This window comes from Formica exsecta, unplaced genomic scaffold, assembly GCF_003651465.1.
Source record: "Formica exsecta isolate Colony F162 unplaced genomic scaffold, ASM365146v1 scaffold191, whole genome shotgun sequence".
NCBI lineage: Eukaryota > Metazoa > Arthropoda > Insecta > Hymenoptera > Formicidae > Formica > Formica exsecta.
In genome coordinates this window covers 1,216,967-1,233,014 of record NW_021849211.1, presented here as the reverse complement: position 1 = coordinate 1,233,014, position 16,048 = coordinate 1,216,967, and the positions used below count along the sequence as shown (strand labels likewise).

Sequence of the window (16,048 nt, the reverse complement as noted above, 5' to 3'; positions counted from 1 at the left end):
ATTGTAGTTTGCTCCATAGGTTTTGAAATAAACCAGTTAATAACCAATTTCAAATGTACCGAAAAGTGTTTTTTCGGCTATTGACGGTTATTCGAAAACCTATGGAACGAACTACAATAACTTTGATCTCATTTGAAAGATAATTTAATTCTCTACAACTTTTGTTTCGGTACTTTTTGTTAAAAGACGCATACTTTCCCTCATATTTGTAAAAATGTAAAAAATAACCGTGATTTCAGAGGTTTTTGGGCGCTAACTTCTTAAGGAAGTATTTTTTGACCCATGTTTATAGGAAACTTTTTGTTCGGTATTAAATTATCTTTCAAATGAGATCAAAGTGATTGTAGTTTGCACCGTAGGTTTTGAAATAAACCAGTTAATAATCAATTTTAAATGTACCGAAAAGTGTTTTTTCGGCTATTGACGGTTATTCGAAAACCTATGGAACGAACCTATGGAATAAATTTTTTTTCATCATTTGTTTTTATGAAAAACATTAATTTTTATAAAGACATAAATTATGTTACTTTATGTGCACACATTCTAAATTTTATGGAACATTGAATTCCTATATACAATTTCTTGATACACTGTTTACCCTCAGAATCTTAAAGTTTGTATTTTTTATTATTTTATTTACGAGTTCGACGATCAGTTTAAAATCAATTTCAATAAAGATGTTATAATTTAAAAAATATATATGTATTTAAGCACACGAAGATATTTTCGAGCTAAGCCATCCTCGAGATGAAGAGATATTTTAGGAATTTCATATAATATATAATACATGACAGAATTTTAAACGACAGGAAGGAAAGAGGGTAAGAGTATAAATTTACATTTGGCACATTTAAAATAATAAAGCAATTAAAAATAAATAATATTATGTATATGTTATATCATTGCAAAACACGATGCGAACAACGAGAGAAGAAACGAAGACTTTAAAAGAGCGTGGTAAAGTGTGGATATTAATACGATACATTTGACTGCATCGATAAATGCAGTGTCTTATGATGCGAATGCATATACGGTGTCTTGAGTTATAGACACCGTGTAAGTGGAGGTCAGCTCTTGTGGCTCAATTATATCCGGTAGCCGCGTTGTCCTGCGTTGGCAACAAAAGCAACACCATCGGAGCAGAGTATCGATATATTGTCAGAGAGGGGCGATTAAGTGGGCCATTTCCGAGTGCTCGTTGCCCTGTCTATTGTTTCCGAGAGGGCCCATTTGCTGCTCTTGCCCGTATGCTCCCGCTAGTCGAGCACGAATGAATCGGAAAACGAAAAAAATAAAAAAACAAAAAAAAAAGAACGAACGGTTCAATAAATTTTTCAGTGGACGCACCGGACTACGCTGTTCGTACGCGCGATCATTGTTGTTACGTCTAATTCCTATATCCAATAAGAGTCGGATGAACAATTTTGAAACGTTTATATCGTTTACTATAAAACGCAATAATGCGACTTTGCAGCGATAACGTGCTGGGTAACACTGTGATTAAAAGTTTTACGTGTGAGATTAGTATTATCTCTTATCTTGAAACGTTTATATCGTTTACTATAAAACGCAATAATGCGACTTTGCAGCGATAACGTGCTGGGTAACACTGTGATTAAAAGTTTTACGTGTGAGATTAGTATTATCTAGTAACACCAGTTATCTCTTATCTGCCAGTTATATTTAATGTTGTCACATTTTCATCGGTATTGAAATAATGCCGTATATACGTTTGACATAAATATATCCACTAAAGTATATCGTCCGTGATAAATTGCTTAAGAATTTTGTTGAAGATTAATTAGTTCAAAATATCAATATTCTATCATATAATCTGGTTGGTAATTAAATATCGTAATATCAAAATAATAGTAGTTCATCTCTCTTTTCTTAAAAGTCCACTTTTTTTAACCTATCATGCTATCAATTCAGTCAACCTTCGTTCAATCTTTTAAGCAGTTCATTTCCCCTCCCTTCCTGTAGGATGAAGGATGAATTTCCTCATTTCGAACGAGAAAATCTCGACAAGGCTCGCTTTGATAACGCTCATTAAATGAGAATTTTTACAAGATGTTTAGTACTATATTGATACTCCTACCTATATATACACATTTATATAATGAAATTCTATTCTATTGAGATTACTTTTGGCTTCTATGCGGAAACTATGTATATTGTAGGAAGCTTTAGCATAGTTTGGCCGGTCGCCAAGAGATTTCGATCTACGAACCCCGACCATCTTTATACGTGGAACAATTCTTATCGAGTTTCCGCTTGCCAAAAATATATTATATATATATATATATATATATATATATGCGATTGAAACAGTGCGTGTTAGAATAAATACAGTTGCTAACATCTTGCAGTTTTGCTAACATTTTGCAATAAGTACAGTTTTGATGTATATGAAATGCGAAATTGATCGAACGATTTGTTTGGATCGCAACCCGGTTGCGGAGATCAGTGACTTTAAAAGGAAGAAAAATATCTCTATATCCTTTGTGAGCATGAATTTATATGGACAAAGAACGCCTTTCTTCATCGTTACGGTCCAACGGTTATTTTACGGATGCGTACTGGCTACTGCCTCTATAATATCGGATTTCTTTATCCTGCAATAGAGTACCGCTGCCATCCGCATTCACACATATCTGTGTGTTACGTATTTATCTGTATGTGATATAAAAGAGAGATCAAAGAATCGTGTTTTATGCTTTGTACGTATAATGTACTGAATTGAAGATACAACAAACGCGAATAACTCTTCATATCCAGTGCTTACCAAAATATATAACATTTACTATTCATTTTTTTCGTTCACGAGTTTGTAATTGTTCAAGTTATACAATCAATATCTCTCAATACAAAAAATATTATATATCAATATGTGTAACGAGATAAAGGAGAACATTTTTTTTCGATATTATTTTTTGTAAGAATTGTAAAACTATGAATTGTATTCAAATAATTTTAACTGAAATAATCACGTATAAACGGATCGCTTGTCGATAATAAAATCAAGATATAAGTTTACTACAGTATTTGTGATTTACGTACATAGAATTAGAGCGATTAGAGGTATTAATTCATGATAAAGCGATCTCGTTTGCATAATCCTAGTTCATTAATTTATGAACAAACTGATAAGGATATAAAGCGACTCGCTGAGAAACGCTCTTGGAGATTCGGAACAAAGGGAATCCTTGGCTTTGACAGATTGATCGTTGATACGTATCGCTTTACAAAGGGTCTTGACAGTGTCTATGATTGCTCTAACAGTCAAGCGACATAAAGATATCAATGACGAGAAGCATATATTACGCGCATTTTCAATAAACAAATACTAAAAAAAAACTTTTTGTGCATTTAAAGATGTAAAAATTCAAAAAATTTTATTAAAAAATTCTATTTTTAAAAAATTTCTTGGAATATAAAAGAATATCGAGTAAAATATATATTCTTTTCTCTGACTTTGTAAATGTATATCTCACAAAGAGAGGACAAATTGATTTGAGATACGTGTCTTACGGTTTAACCCTAGATAGCGAGTGCAAGATTCCGCCCTTGCATATCCGAGTTTACATATATGTATGGCCACTGCATTCTACTTGTGCATTCCGAACGTGATTCTCGATAGACGTTCCGCATAGGAACGCCATCGTCCTTTGAAGGGATAATGAAGGGATGATTATCACGATTAATGAAATAATGTAGAGATATTGCTATCACATTGCATAGTTATGTGGTAATAATTATCGCTTTAATATTTATAATTATCACGTAACACGTCAATTTATTTCCTTAAGTTAGGTTTAAGGATTAATATAAATTATTTAATAATATATGTATAATTAAAGAAATAAGCATAAGAATAAATTCTATATATTACATATGGAACAGGTTTTAAAAACCAGCATTCGAAGAAAGGTCATAATAATAATACAGAAAGAGAAATACATAATATAATATGATGTTTTACGATATAAATGTACAAGGATTGCTCTATGGAAAATAAAATAGAGTCTCAAACACCAGTTTTTGACATTTGCATTTCGTGTTATCTTGTCTTGCGTTCAGCGTAGGCAAAATTACATGCAGCAACGAGAGGATTAATCGCCCGTTCTCTGAGACGCAAAAAGCGGAGGTTTTGCACTTAATTGCCAAATTTAAACTAACGAAAAGTGTCTTGGGATGGCCTGCATGCAGTATCTCCGCGCGCGCGCGCGCGCGTACGGGTTTCCAATTAAAAGTTGCTTGTTTTCTCGGCTGCGGCCTTCCCAAGTTTTGACACGATCCTTCCTAGGCCGGTCCGTCGCGCAATTACCTTCGCCAGACGCTCAGCGAAAATTGGGTCGAGCAAACGTTTAATTTCTCTCCCGTCCCGTTCCCGACGTGACCAACTGTCATCCGTGCGCGATACAAAGAACACTGTAACCCCGGTATCGTCATGCGCTCCCGATATCGTCATGCGCTCCCGAATGTAGTTGAAGAATTGCGAATCGATCGTTATTGACGAATTTTATCCTCGAACTGTAACGGCATAATCAACGAGTTCATTTCGCGACGTAGATATCGCTATTGAAAGAAATGCGACATGAATCGAAAAATAGTCCCCAAGGCTTGTTAAAGCCTCTGTATTCTTCTTATATGCTAATGTCTATTTTAGGTCAGAAACCATAAGAAAATGATATTTGATGATATACGTAGTTTTCTTTCCCTTGTCTGTAATTTTATTATGCTTCACTTCTGCTCATGGTCTTGGCACGATTTATTGAATTATATATTGCATATTGAGAATATAACGTCGCTATTAATAATGCTTTAAAAAAGAAAAAAAATTTATAGTTATAAAATTATATAATTGAAAAATTATTTTATAATTATAAAAATATTTTAATATATAAAAATTTTAATATATCAAGATTTTTTTTTATAAGCGAATAATTATTGCATTAAGAATTCTATTTTAGTTCAGATTGCATAATATCAAGAGTTTAACAAAATTTATGGTGCATATCTGCGTAAATTAATCATAACAATAATTATTATTAAGTTTGAGATTAGCACTCGACGAAATTCGTGCGAATCCCAGTTTAAATGTCTCTCCCGGTAAAACGCCCATTTGTCTGGGCACAAGGACGGTCCTCGGGCCATCCGGTAAGCGTATACTGGAATCGGTGGCGAACGTTTACGCCAGGACACCAGAGGATGGAGTTCTTCCGGTCACTTCAACTTTTGATGGCGGTATGCAATTGTCTCCGAGGCGCCATTCTTTCCCCGCTAACTCGTTGTTTCTCCGTTTTACAGTCTCTCACTCTCTCTCTCCCTCTCTTTGACTCCGTGGCGGTGTAATTAACTGCTGTCAGTGGCACGTGTGCTCCAAACGAGGCTGCCGAGCGGCAGGGGATGAGGTGGTCTGAGGAGGCGCGGGCAGGTTGGTGAGGTTGTCGGTGGCGAGCGAGCACGAAGGAAGATAGCGAAGAGGGAGGGGGATGAAAATTTCGAGTCCTACCGCTTCTCACGCTATTGCGCCCCTCGACTGCCCCCTTCTTCCCCCTTTATACCTCTCTTCTCGCACCCCGTTGTGATCACATTCTCGGTTAGGCGGCCGGATCGACGTCGGACTTTCACGCCCTTATCTATCCACTTACCCCACTTTCCTATCCCGGGCGTGAAATTGATCTCCGTTCCTTGTTCACGTGTTCGTCCGACTAACAAAATTTCGAAAACTTTCTGGAAGTCGGAAAAAGTAGGTGTGTAAGATTAGATATAGCGAGATGGGTATTGAGATAATATTGATTGTGAAGTGCACTATAGAATGGCAAGTACTTCTACAACAGGAAATCCTTGATATAACGAATCTGAATAAAAGATACAGAGAGAGATAAGACTCTCTTATTAAGACATCTGAATAAAGCATAATAGAATATCGTTTGCATATGATGCACATCTCTGACATAGCTTTGTTTTTCGAAAAACATATTAAAGCTTAGACTTCATATTTTGCTTATTTTTAATTCTTTTATATATACGTTTTAATATCAACGCTGCACTTTTTATAAAAATACAAAGTTAAAAGGAAAGAAAATACCAATTAGTGTTGGGTATTTAGATTTGATATTGCACTCAAAAAAGTGGTATTGCAACTACAGCAAAAATTTTCTGGGTGCGCAAAATTAACTGAGGTACATAAATGATTAGCAAATACTGTGATATCGCATATGTTTCGCATTTAATCAATCTAAGTGACAGAGACAGAATTTATATCTGAACTGTTTGTGAAATTTAGAAAGAATGTTTTTCTGTGGCGCCTATCCATGTAAGGCCAATCATACTTGTTATAAAGTTTGACTGTGGTACACAGAAAAAATTAGCGACAAGAAACAAATGAATATATAATCCTCACATATAACATATTTGTATAATGCGCCCAATCTATCTAGCTCTTTTAAACAATTTCTCTCAATTTTTCGATGCTGCAGTTATAATTGGCAGTTATATTTCTCACAAAGATCGTTCTAGCTGTAGTATCGAAACTCATATTTATCCAATGCAGTGATTAACATTTGGCAATGGGACCTAAATTTTCTAGAAGATATTATTAGAATATTGCTGCTATAAATTCTATATGTAACAGACAATATTCTAACAGATACAAAAAATAGCGATAAATTTTTGTTGTGTCATCTAGAAATCTACCTATATCAGCAAGACATTTTTTTGAGTGTGGTTGAAATTTGCCTGTCTCCTCTAGAATATTTTAATTTTACAATGATTAATCGATTTTTAACGTATATAATTTATTCCTTTCTTTAAATAAATTACGTAAATATGAAATGGTATGGAAAGTATTAGTCAAATGAAGAGGGACACTTGCACTGGTAATTTCATCGTGGTTATAAATTAACGCGCTGACAAATTGTCAAGAATTACGCTTAATTCGATTCGACTGGTCTGTGCCGGATCTGGCGCTTGCATTAGAAAGCAACTCTAGATTCCGTTCGCACGTACTAATAGTCGGTGATGGAAGCGAAGCTTAAACTGTAATTATATCAGTGACTGTCGCCGTCGAGTGTAAAGCTGCTTCCATGTCCGCATGCAATTTATTCGTCGTTCTCATCTGTAATTGGATCATTTCTGGCTTACAATTGGTAGTTTGACGAACGATGCAACACCGATATCCGACTGGAAGATGTCCAATGCGATTTAAGTGATATGCATACGTTGATACATTTGACATCAGGATTAGATATAGATTGTTTAATTGCTTAAAAAATTTAAATATTTTATGTGAAATAGATATTTTTATATTGTTATTGTAATTGGTTTGTAAAGAAGCTTATTTGAATAATATATTTATTTAAAAAAAATATTCTTTTTATACAAATTTTCGCTAATTAATAAATTTAGAATAGATAGCGTAGAAATGAAGATACATAATTTGAGAATGATATGATTTTTCTTCAAAGCTTTATTATAAATTTTTATTCTTTATACTTTTTGAATTTTTAATATTTTTATTGAGATATCCTGCTATTTAAAAAAAGTAAGTCATTCATATTCTATAAAAATAAAATGTTCTTTTTAATTATTTCCATTTACATTATTTTTAATCATTTCTCGGTCAAGAATTTTATTAAAACCCTGATATTATAAAAAAAGAAGCTGACATTTTTTGCTTTATATCTCAAATATGACAGTAATATAGAGAACTCGCAATAAAAATGTTGCTAGATAATAATAAAGTAAAATAATATTTTTACTTAAACGGAACACTATAAAACGAAAGCCCTATTTAGCTTTTAATTTTTTAATGCGAATGGTAGAATATATAAATTTCAATTATTTTTATTTCCTATGCAGCAGCGTAAAATAAAAAAAAGAAGAGCTGCTAAAAGTCTTAGCATATCTAATAATCATAACGCATATAGATCATAATATGTCGACCACGTGGAACTTGCTACAACAATGAGCAGGAGCGAGCATTCAATTGAACGTATCCTATGTTTGAATGGTAATGGTCAACGACAGGTCAAAGGTAACCCGCGATACTCTCCGGTTTAAAGGACAAAGGAAATGCAATTCTCTCATGCAATTTCCTCGCTAGCGCCGAATGAAGTGGCAGAATTTGGCACTTCAAAGACCGCAGGAATGGCATTGTCGTTCCAGTGGTATCTACTTTTCATTCCGTTCTTGTTAGCTTTTTGTCGTGCTCTATCGATCACGCGACTATACGGTCTGGGGTTTCAACGTGTGAGACACGTAAATCGAGATTAGTGATAATAAATTACACACCTATGGTATAAGACACATACGAGGTAACAAAATAAATTTTATTTTATAATAAGATCTTTTTATTGTTTTGATTGGAAAATTAGTTAATTTCTTTTTTTTAAATATTTATTATAGTTTTATATTTTTTTGCTATGCTTTAAATTATCAGACTCATATTATATTGTACACACAAAGTATTTTTCCGAACTTTTTTCTCTGTTAAAATAAAATCTTCACAAAATTATCTCTTATGTCTCTATTTTTAATTTCACTGCGCAGTATATTATTAAATTTTTTTTATTTAATATATTATTAACACATTCACTAATATTGGAAATTTGTAGGATATTAAAAGCAAAATAAAATTTGATATCATCTTTTTCCTTATATATTAATAAAATACAGACAAATGAATAATAGAAATGATTTTACGAGAGATTATTGGCAAAATGTTAACGATTCAATAATACCATTCGATAACCGAGGTCTATTTCTTGCCAATTTAACAAGTTTTAATCGAAAGTTATTACATACTACGTTTTGCGCGTGGATTGCCAGCGAATTTCGACGCGGCAATCTCATTAATTTGTTGCGATGTGTGTATGATATCGGGCCTTTTCAAGCAAAATTGATTACCACAGTAATTTATCCTTGTCCGGCAGATAAACGGAGGAGAGATTACAAATTGCACGCGTACTCTCTTCAATCATTTACTCTCGTCTCGGATAAACGCGATCAGTCTGATTTTTAACTTTCGAAAAAATTCTGATTGTATTAATTGCTTCGCGTTATTTTGCCGGAACAATGTCGAGTGTGCACTCATCGTCAGAGAAGCAGAGAAAATTAATTCAGATTTTTTTTTTTGCGACCGCGTTAGTTTGATGGTCTCTGACAAACGGCTAACCACCGTTGGATCGACATCGCTGTTGAGTTTACCATGTAGACAGATCTAATAGGAATTGGTCGGCAGTGGTCGCACTGACAATTACACAGCGACATTTCTGTTGATGCGATGATGATTATCATTAAATTCATCCTCCCTAATTGTCCGCAGTCGCAAATAGCGTAAGGAAATGGATTGAGATTAATTGGGTTATATCATCAATTGTTTAGTATGATGGATCATTCTTTATCGTAAAAAATTCTCTCTCTATCGCGTATTTTTATATAACAATATATTTCGATATATTTTAATATAAACATTGTAAGCAGATGCAATAATGGTTTATATTTTTTATTATATACTTTGTTCAAAATTTATTTTTTCAAGTTTGTCAAAGCACTTTAATGACGCGCTATACAAAGAGACTTAAAAACATCACGTTTCTTTTTTTATTCATAGATATTGGAGGAATTTAATTGAGAGCAATATTGTTTGTTCAAGATTTCTGACTTATAAATAATTAAAGACCTTTGATAAAGTTTCTTCGTGAAAAAAACTGATTGAATCAAATTTTTAATTTCTATTATAAATTATTTTATTACACATTTTACATTGACAATCTTGCAAGATCTTTTATTATTTAATAATATTGCTCATATTGCTATCATCGATAATAGATTGATCTTATGAAGACCCTAACGTAATCCGTTTTCAAGGTTACGCCATTATTGCAGTTCAGTATGTATAATCGATCCGATTCTCTTTATCAAGTCATCGTGAGGACTGAATGAGGCGAAGTGGAAGAAAGGGAGATCGGGATGCAATTTCGTGGCATTAATGTTGCAGGAGCGTCAACCATGAGCGGTTGACTCGCTGAAAACTCTAGGTTTCCTCCCTACTGGCAACTATTTTGTACTCCGTGCTGAGAGAAACGAAATTGCACGTGAAAATTTCACATATTTTACATATTTCTTTCGGTGTATGACGAAAGTCATATGGCACAAACGAGATGTTTTAAAGAAACTTGAAAACAGAAATCGCGCAGAATTATAGAATTCTGTATATGAATTAATTCTCATGTAATCAACGCAAGATTTAATTTGGTCAAAATTATTTTCGTAAGAAACCACATAGTGACACTAGTATTACGTAATTGTATTAGAATAGATAATTGAATCGTTCAATATATGTAAAATTCTCATAGAATAAAAATGTCAAATGATATATATTTATATCATAGTATATTTAATAAGTGATAAATAATAATATATGTATTATTTAAATATTATAGGTGATATTTTTTAACTTAATAAAATCTGTCATTTAATATATCTGTATAAATAACAAATCAAATTTTTTTAAATTGTAATTACGTTATACTGGCAAAACGATTGCCTTTAAGTTATAATTGTGCATTCATAATTAGCATTTTAACAATTTTATTTTTGTGCGGTAATGTACAAGTTGTCGTATCTATTTACAGATTCTACGTACTAAGGTGATCAGGCGCATCTCATAATAGGCATAAATATACATATGTCGCGTAAGAGAGAGAGAGAGAGAGAGAGAGAGAGAGAAATTATCTGCATTAAAGACTTAAGTTTTCTTATTTGTCATATTTCATAAATTTATATCTAAAAAAGATATTTCTTTTCGGGCTTTATGTAAAACTTTCGTGTTAAATGTTCGCTCAAAATGAGCCGATAAGTCTTTAATTTAATAACATGAGATTTTTGTTAATCGATTTCAAATCGATAAGAAACGCTTCTTAGAACTATGCGAAAACTTTAGAACATTCTGTATATTATACGACTTTAATCTTACTACTTCCTTTCTTCGTGTAATCTATGTTGATTCCACTCAAAAAGTGGTTTTGCAACTACAGCAAAAATTTTCTGGGTGCGCAAAATTAACTGAGGTACATAAATGATTAGCAAATACTGTGATATCGCATATGTTTCGCATTTAATCAATCTAAGTGACAGAGACAGAATTTATATCTGAACTGTTTGTGAAATTTAGAAAGAATGTTTTTCTGTGGCGCCTATCCATGTTAAGGCCAATCATACTTGTTATAAAGTTTGGCTGTGGTATACAGAAAAGATTAGCGGCAAGAAACAAATGAATATATAATCCTCACGTCTAACATATTTGTATAACGCGCTCAATCTATCTAGCTCTTTTAAACAATTTTTCTCAATTTTTCGATGCTGCAGTTATAATTGGCAATTATATTTCTCACAAAGATCGTTTAGCTGTAGTATCGAAACTCATATTTATCCAATGCAGTGATTAACATTTGGCAATGGGACCTAAATTTTCTAGAAGATATTATTAGAATATTGCTGCTATAAATTCTATATGTAACAGACAATATTCTAACAGATACAAAAAATAGCGATAAATTTTTGTTGTGTCATCTAGAAATCTACCTATATCAGCAAGACATTTTTTTGAGTGTGGTTGAAATTTGCCTGTCTCCTCTAGAATATTTTAATTTTACAATGATTAATCGATTTTTAACGTATATAATTTATTCCTTTCTTTAAATAAATTACGTAAATATGAAATGGTATGGAAAGTATTAGTCAAATGAAGAGGGACACTTGCACTGGTAATTTCATCGTGGTTATAAATTAACGCGCTGACAAATTGTCAAGAATTACGCTTAATTCGATTCGACTGGTCTGTGCCGGATCTGGCGCTTGCATTAGAAAGCAACTCTAGATTCCGTTCGCACGTACTAATAGTCGGTGATGGAAGCGAAGCTTAAACTGTAATTATATCAGTGACTGTCGCCGTCGAGTGTAAAGCTGCTTCCATGTCCGCATGCAATTTATTCGTCGTTCTCATCTGTAATTGGATCATTTCTGGCTTACAATTGGTAGTTTGACGAACGATGCAACACCGATATCCGACTGGAAGATGTCCAATGCGATTTAAGTGATATGCATACGTTGATACATTTGACATCAGGATTAGATATAGATTGTTTAATTGCTTAAAAAATTTAAATATTTTATGTGAAATAGATATTTTTATATTGTTATTGTAATTGGTTTGTAAAGAAGCTTATTTGAATAATATATTTATTTAAAAAAAATATTCTTTTTATACAAATTTTCGCTAATTAATAAATTTAGAATAGATAGCGTAGAAATGAAGATACATAATTTGAGAATGATATGATTTTTCTTCAAAGCTTTATTATAAATTTTTATTCTTTATACTTTTTGAATTTTTAATATTTTTATTGAGATATCCTGCTATTTAAAAAAAGTAAGTCATTCATATTCTATAAAAATAAAATGTTCTTTTTAATTATTTCCATTTACATTATTTTTAATCATTTCTCGGTCAAGAATTTTATTAAAACCCTGATATTATAAAAAAAGAAGCTGACATTTTTTGCTTTATATCTCAAATATGACAGTAATATAGAGAACTCGCAATAAAAATGTTGCTAGATAATAATAAAGTAAAATAATATTTTTACTTAAACGGAACACTATAAAACGAAAGCCCTATTTAGCTTTTAATTTTTTAATGCGAATGGTAGAATATATAAATTTCAATTATTTTTATTTCCTATGCAGCAGCGTAAAATAAAAAAAAGAAGAGCTGCTAAAAGTCTTACGCATATCTAATAATCATAACGCATATAGATCATAATATGTCGACCACGTGGAACTTGCTACAACAATGAGCAGGAGCGAGCATTCAATTGAACGTATCCTATGTTTGAATGGTAATGGTCAACGACAGGTCAAAGGTAACCCGCGATACTCTCCGGTTTAAAGGACAAAGGAAATGCAATTCTCTCATGCAATTTCCTCGCTAGCGCCGAATGAAGTGGCAGAATTTGGCACTTCAAAGACCGCAGGAATGGCATTGTCGTTCCAGTGGTATCTACTTTTCATTCCGTTCTTGTTAGCTTTTTGTCGTGCTCTATCGATCACGCGACTATACGGTCTGGGGTTTCAACGTGTGAGACACGTAAATCGAGATTAGTGATAATAAATTACACACCTATGGTATAAGACACATACGAGGTAACAAAATAAATTTTATTTTATAATAAGATCTTTTTATTGTTTTGATTGGAAAATTAGTTAATTTCTTTTTTTTAAATATTTATTATAGTTTTATATTTTTTTGCTATGCTTTAAATTATCAGACTCATATTATATTGTACACACAAAGTATTTTTCCGAACTTTTTTCTCTGTTAAAATAAAATCTTCACAAAATTATCTCTTATGTCTCTATTTTTAATTTCACTGCGCAGTATATTATTAAATTTTTTTTATTTAATATATTATTAACACATTCACTAATATTGGAAATTTGTAGGATATTAAAAGCAAAATAAAATTTGATATCATCTTTTTCCTTATATATTAATAAAATACAGACAAATGAATAATAGAAATGATTTTACGAGAGATTATTGGCAAAATGTTAACGATTCAATAATACCATTCGATAACCGAGGTCTATTTCTTGCCAATTTAACAAGTTTTAATCGAAAGTTATTACATACTACGTTTTGCGCGTGGATTGCCAGCGAATTTCGACGCGGCAATCTCATTAATTTGTTGCGATGTGTGTATGATATCGGGCCTTTTCAAGCAAAATTGATTACCACAGTAATTTATCCTTGTCCGGCAGATAAACGGAGGAGAGATTACAAATTGCACGCGTACTCTCTTCAATCATTTACTCTCGTCTCGGATAAACGCGATCAGTCTGATTTTTAACTTTCGAAAAAATTCTGATTGTATTAATTGCTTCGCGTTATTTTGCCGGAACAATGTCGAGTGTGCACTCATCGTCAGAGAAGCAGAGAAAATTAATTCAGATTTTTTTTTTTGCGACCGCGTTAGTTTGATGGTCTCTGACAAACGGCTAACCACCGTTGGATCGACATCGCTGTTGAGTTTACCATGTAGACAGATCTAATTGAAATTGGTCGGCAGTGGTCGCACTGACAATTACACAGCGACATTTCTGTTGATGCGATGATGATTATCATTAAATTCATCCTCCCTAATTGTCCGCAGTCGCAAATAGCGTAAGGAAATGGATTGAGATTAATTGGGTTATATCATCAATTGTTTAGTATGATGGATCATTCTTTATCGTAAAAAATTCTCTCTCTATCGCGTATTTTTATATAACAATATATTTCGATATATTTTAATATAAACATTGTAAGCAGATGCAATAATGGTTTATATTTTTTATTATATACTTTGTTCAAAATTTATTTTTTCAAGTTTGTCAAAGCACTTTAATGACGCGCTATACAAAGAGACTTAAAAACATCACGTTTCTTTTTTTATTCATAGATATTGGAGGAATTTAATTGAGAGCAATATTGTTTGTTCAAGATTTCTGACTTATAAATAATTAAAGACCTTTGATAAAGTTTCTTCGTGAAAAAAACTGATTGAATCAAATTTTTAATTTCTATTATAAATTATTTTATTACACATTTTACATTGACAATCTTGCAAGATCTTTTATTATTTAATAATATTGCTCATATTGCTATCATCGATAATAGATTGATCTTATGAAGACCCTAACGTAATCCGTTTTCAAGGTTACGCCATTATTGCAGTTCAGTATGTATAATCGATCCGATTCTCTTTATCAAGTCATCGTGAGGACTGAATGAGGCGAAGTGGAAGAAAGGGAGATCGGGATGCAATTTCGTGGCATTAATGTTGCAGGAGCGTCAACCATGAGCGGTTGACTCGCTGAAAACTCTAGGTTTCCTCCCTACTGGCAACTATTTTGTACTCCGTGCTGAGAGAAACGAAATTGCACGTGAAAATTTCACATATTTTACATATTTCTTTCGGTGTATGACGAAAGTCATATGGCACAAACGAGATGTTTTAAAGAAACTTGAAAACAGAAATCGCGCAGAATTATAGAATTCTGTATATGAATTAATTCTCATGTAATCAACGCAAGATTTAATTTGGTCAAAATTATTTTCGTAAGAAACCACATAGTGACACTAGTATTACGTAATTGTATTAGAATAGATAATTGAATCGTTCAATATATGTAAAATTCTCATAGAATAAAAATGTCAAATGATATATATTTATATCATAGTATATTTAATAAGTGATAAATAATAATATATGTATTATTTAAATATTATAGGTGATATTTTTTAACTTAATAAAATCTGTCATTTAATATATCTGTATAAATAACAAATCAAATTTTTTTAAATTGTAATTACGTTATACTGGCAAAACGATTGCCTTTAAGTTATAATTGTGCATTCATAATTAGCATTTTAACAATTTTATTTTTGTGCGGTAATGTACAAGTTGTCGTATCTATTTACAGATTCTACGTACTAAGGTGATCAGGCGCATCTCATAATAGGCATAAATATACATATGTCGCGTATAGTTCTGTGTGCATGTAATACTGCTAAACACATGCTAAATTTCCTCCATGCCTATCGGCCGCGTATAATGCATGTACACGTACTACATCGTATGATGCCCATATACGCGCGCTTTTAGGCGCGTATATCCATATTAAATGTACATATTTGCGCGTCGTCGGCTATGTATATGTACTTACTATTCCGGGACTGTTGAATCGACAGGGCAGTATAGCGTTTCCGCTGCTTTGTGCTAAAACATCCTTGACGGATTTGGATCTCACATAGGGGTCAATGTCGCTTTCCTTCACCGATCCACTTCGTTCGATTGCACCGTCTATAAATATTCAGTAGAATTTAAATGTTTATATTTTTAAAAAATAATTTGTAGAGAAATTTATATCTAAAACTCTTTCTCATAATGGATACTTAAAATGTATCTTAGAAAATTAATTATAATAAAAATAATTA

At 32.3% G+C, this 16,048-nt stretch overlaps 1 protein-coding gene across 1 annotated transcript in view; it reads right to left on the bottom strand.

Moving 5' to 3' along the window:
• LOC115233820 (zwei Ig domain protein zig-8-like) overlaps nt 1-16,048 on the bottom strand; it is a 116,278-nt gene that overhangs the window by 29,042 nt on the left and 71,188 nt on the right. The window contains exon 3 of the mRNA XM_029804422.1: nt 15,778-15,914. Within this exon, the coding sequence (XP_029660282.1) occupies nt 15,778-15,914 (137 nt within the window). The remainder of the gene's footprint in view (nt 1-15,777; nt 15,915-16,048) is intronic.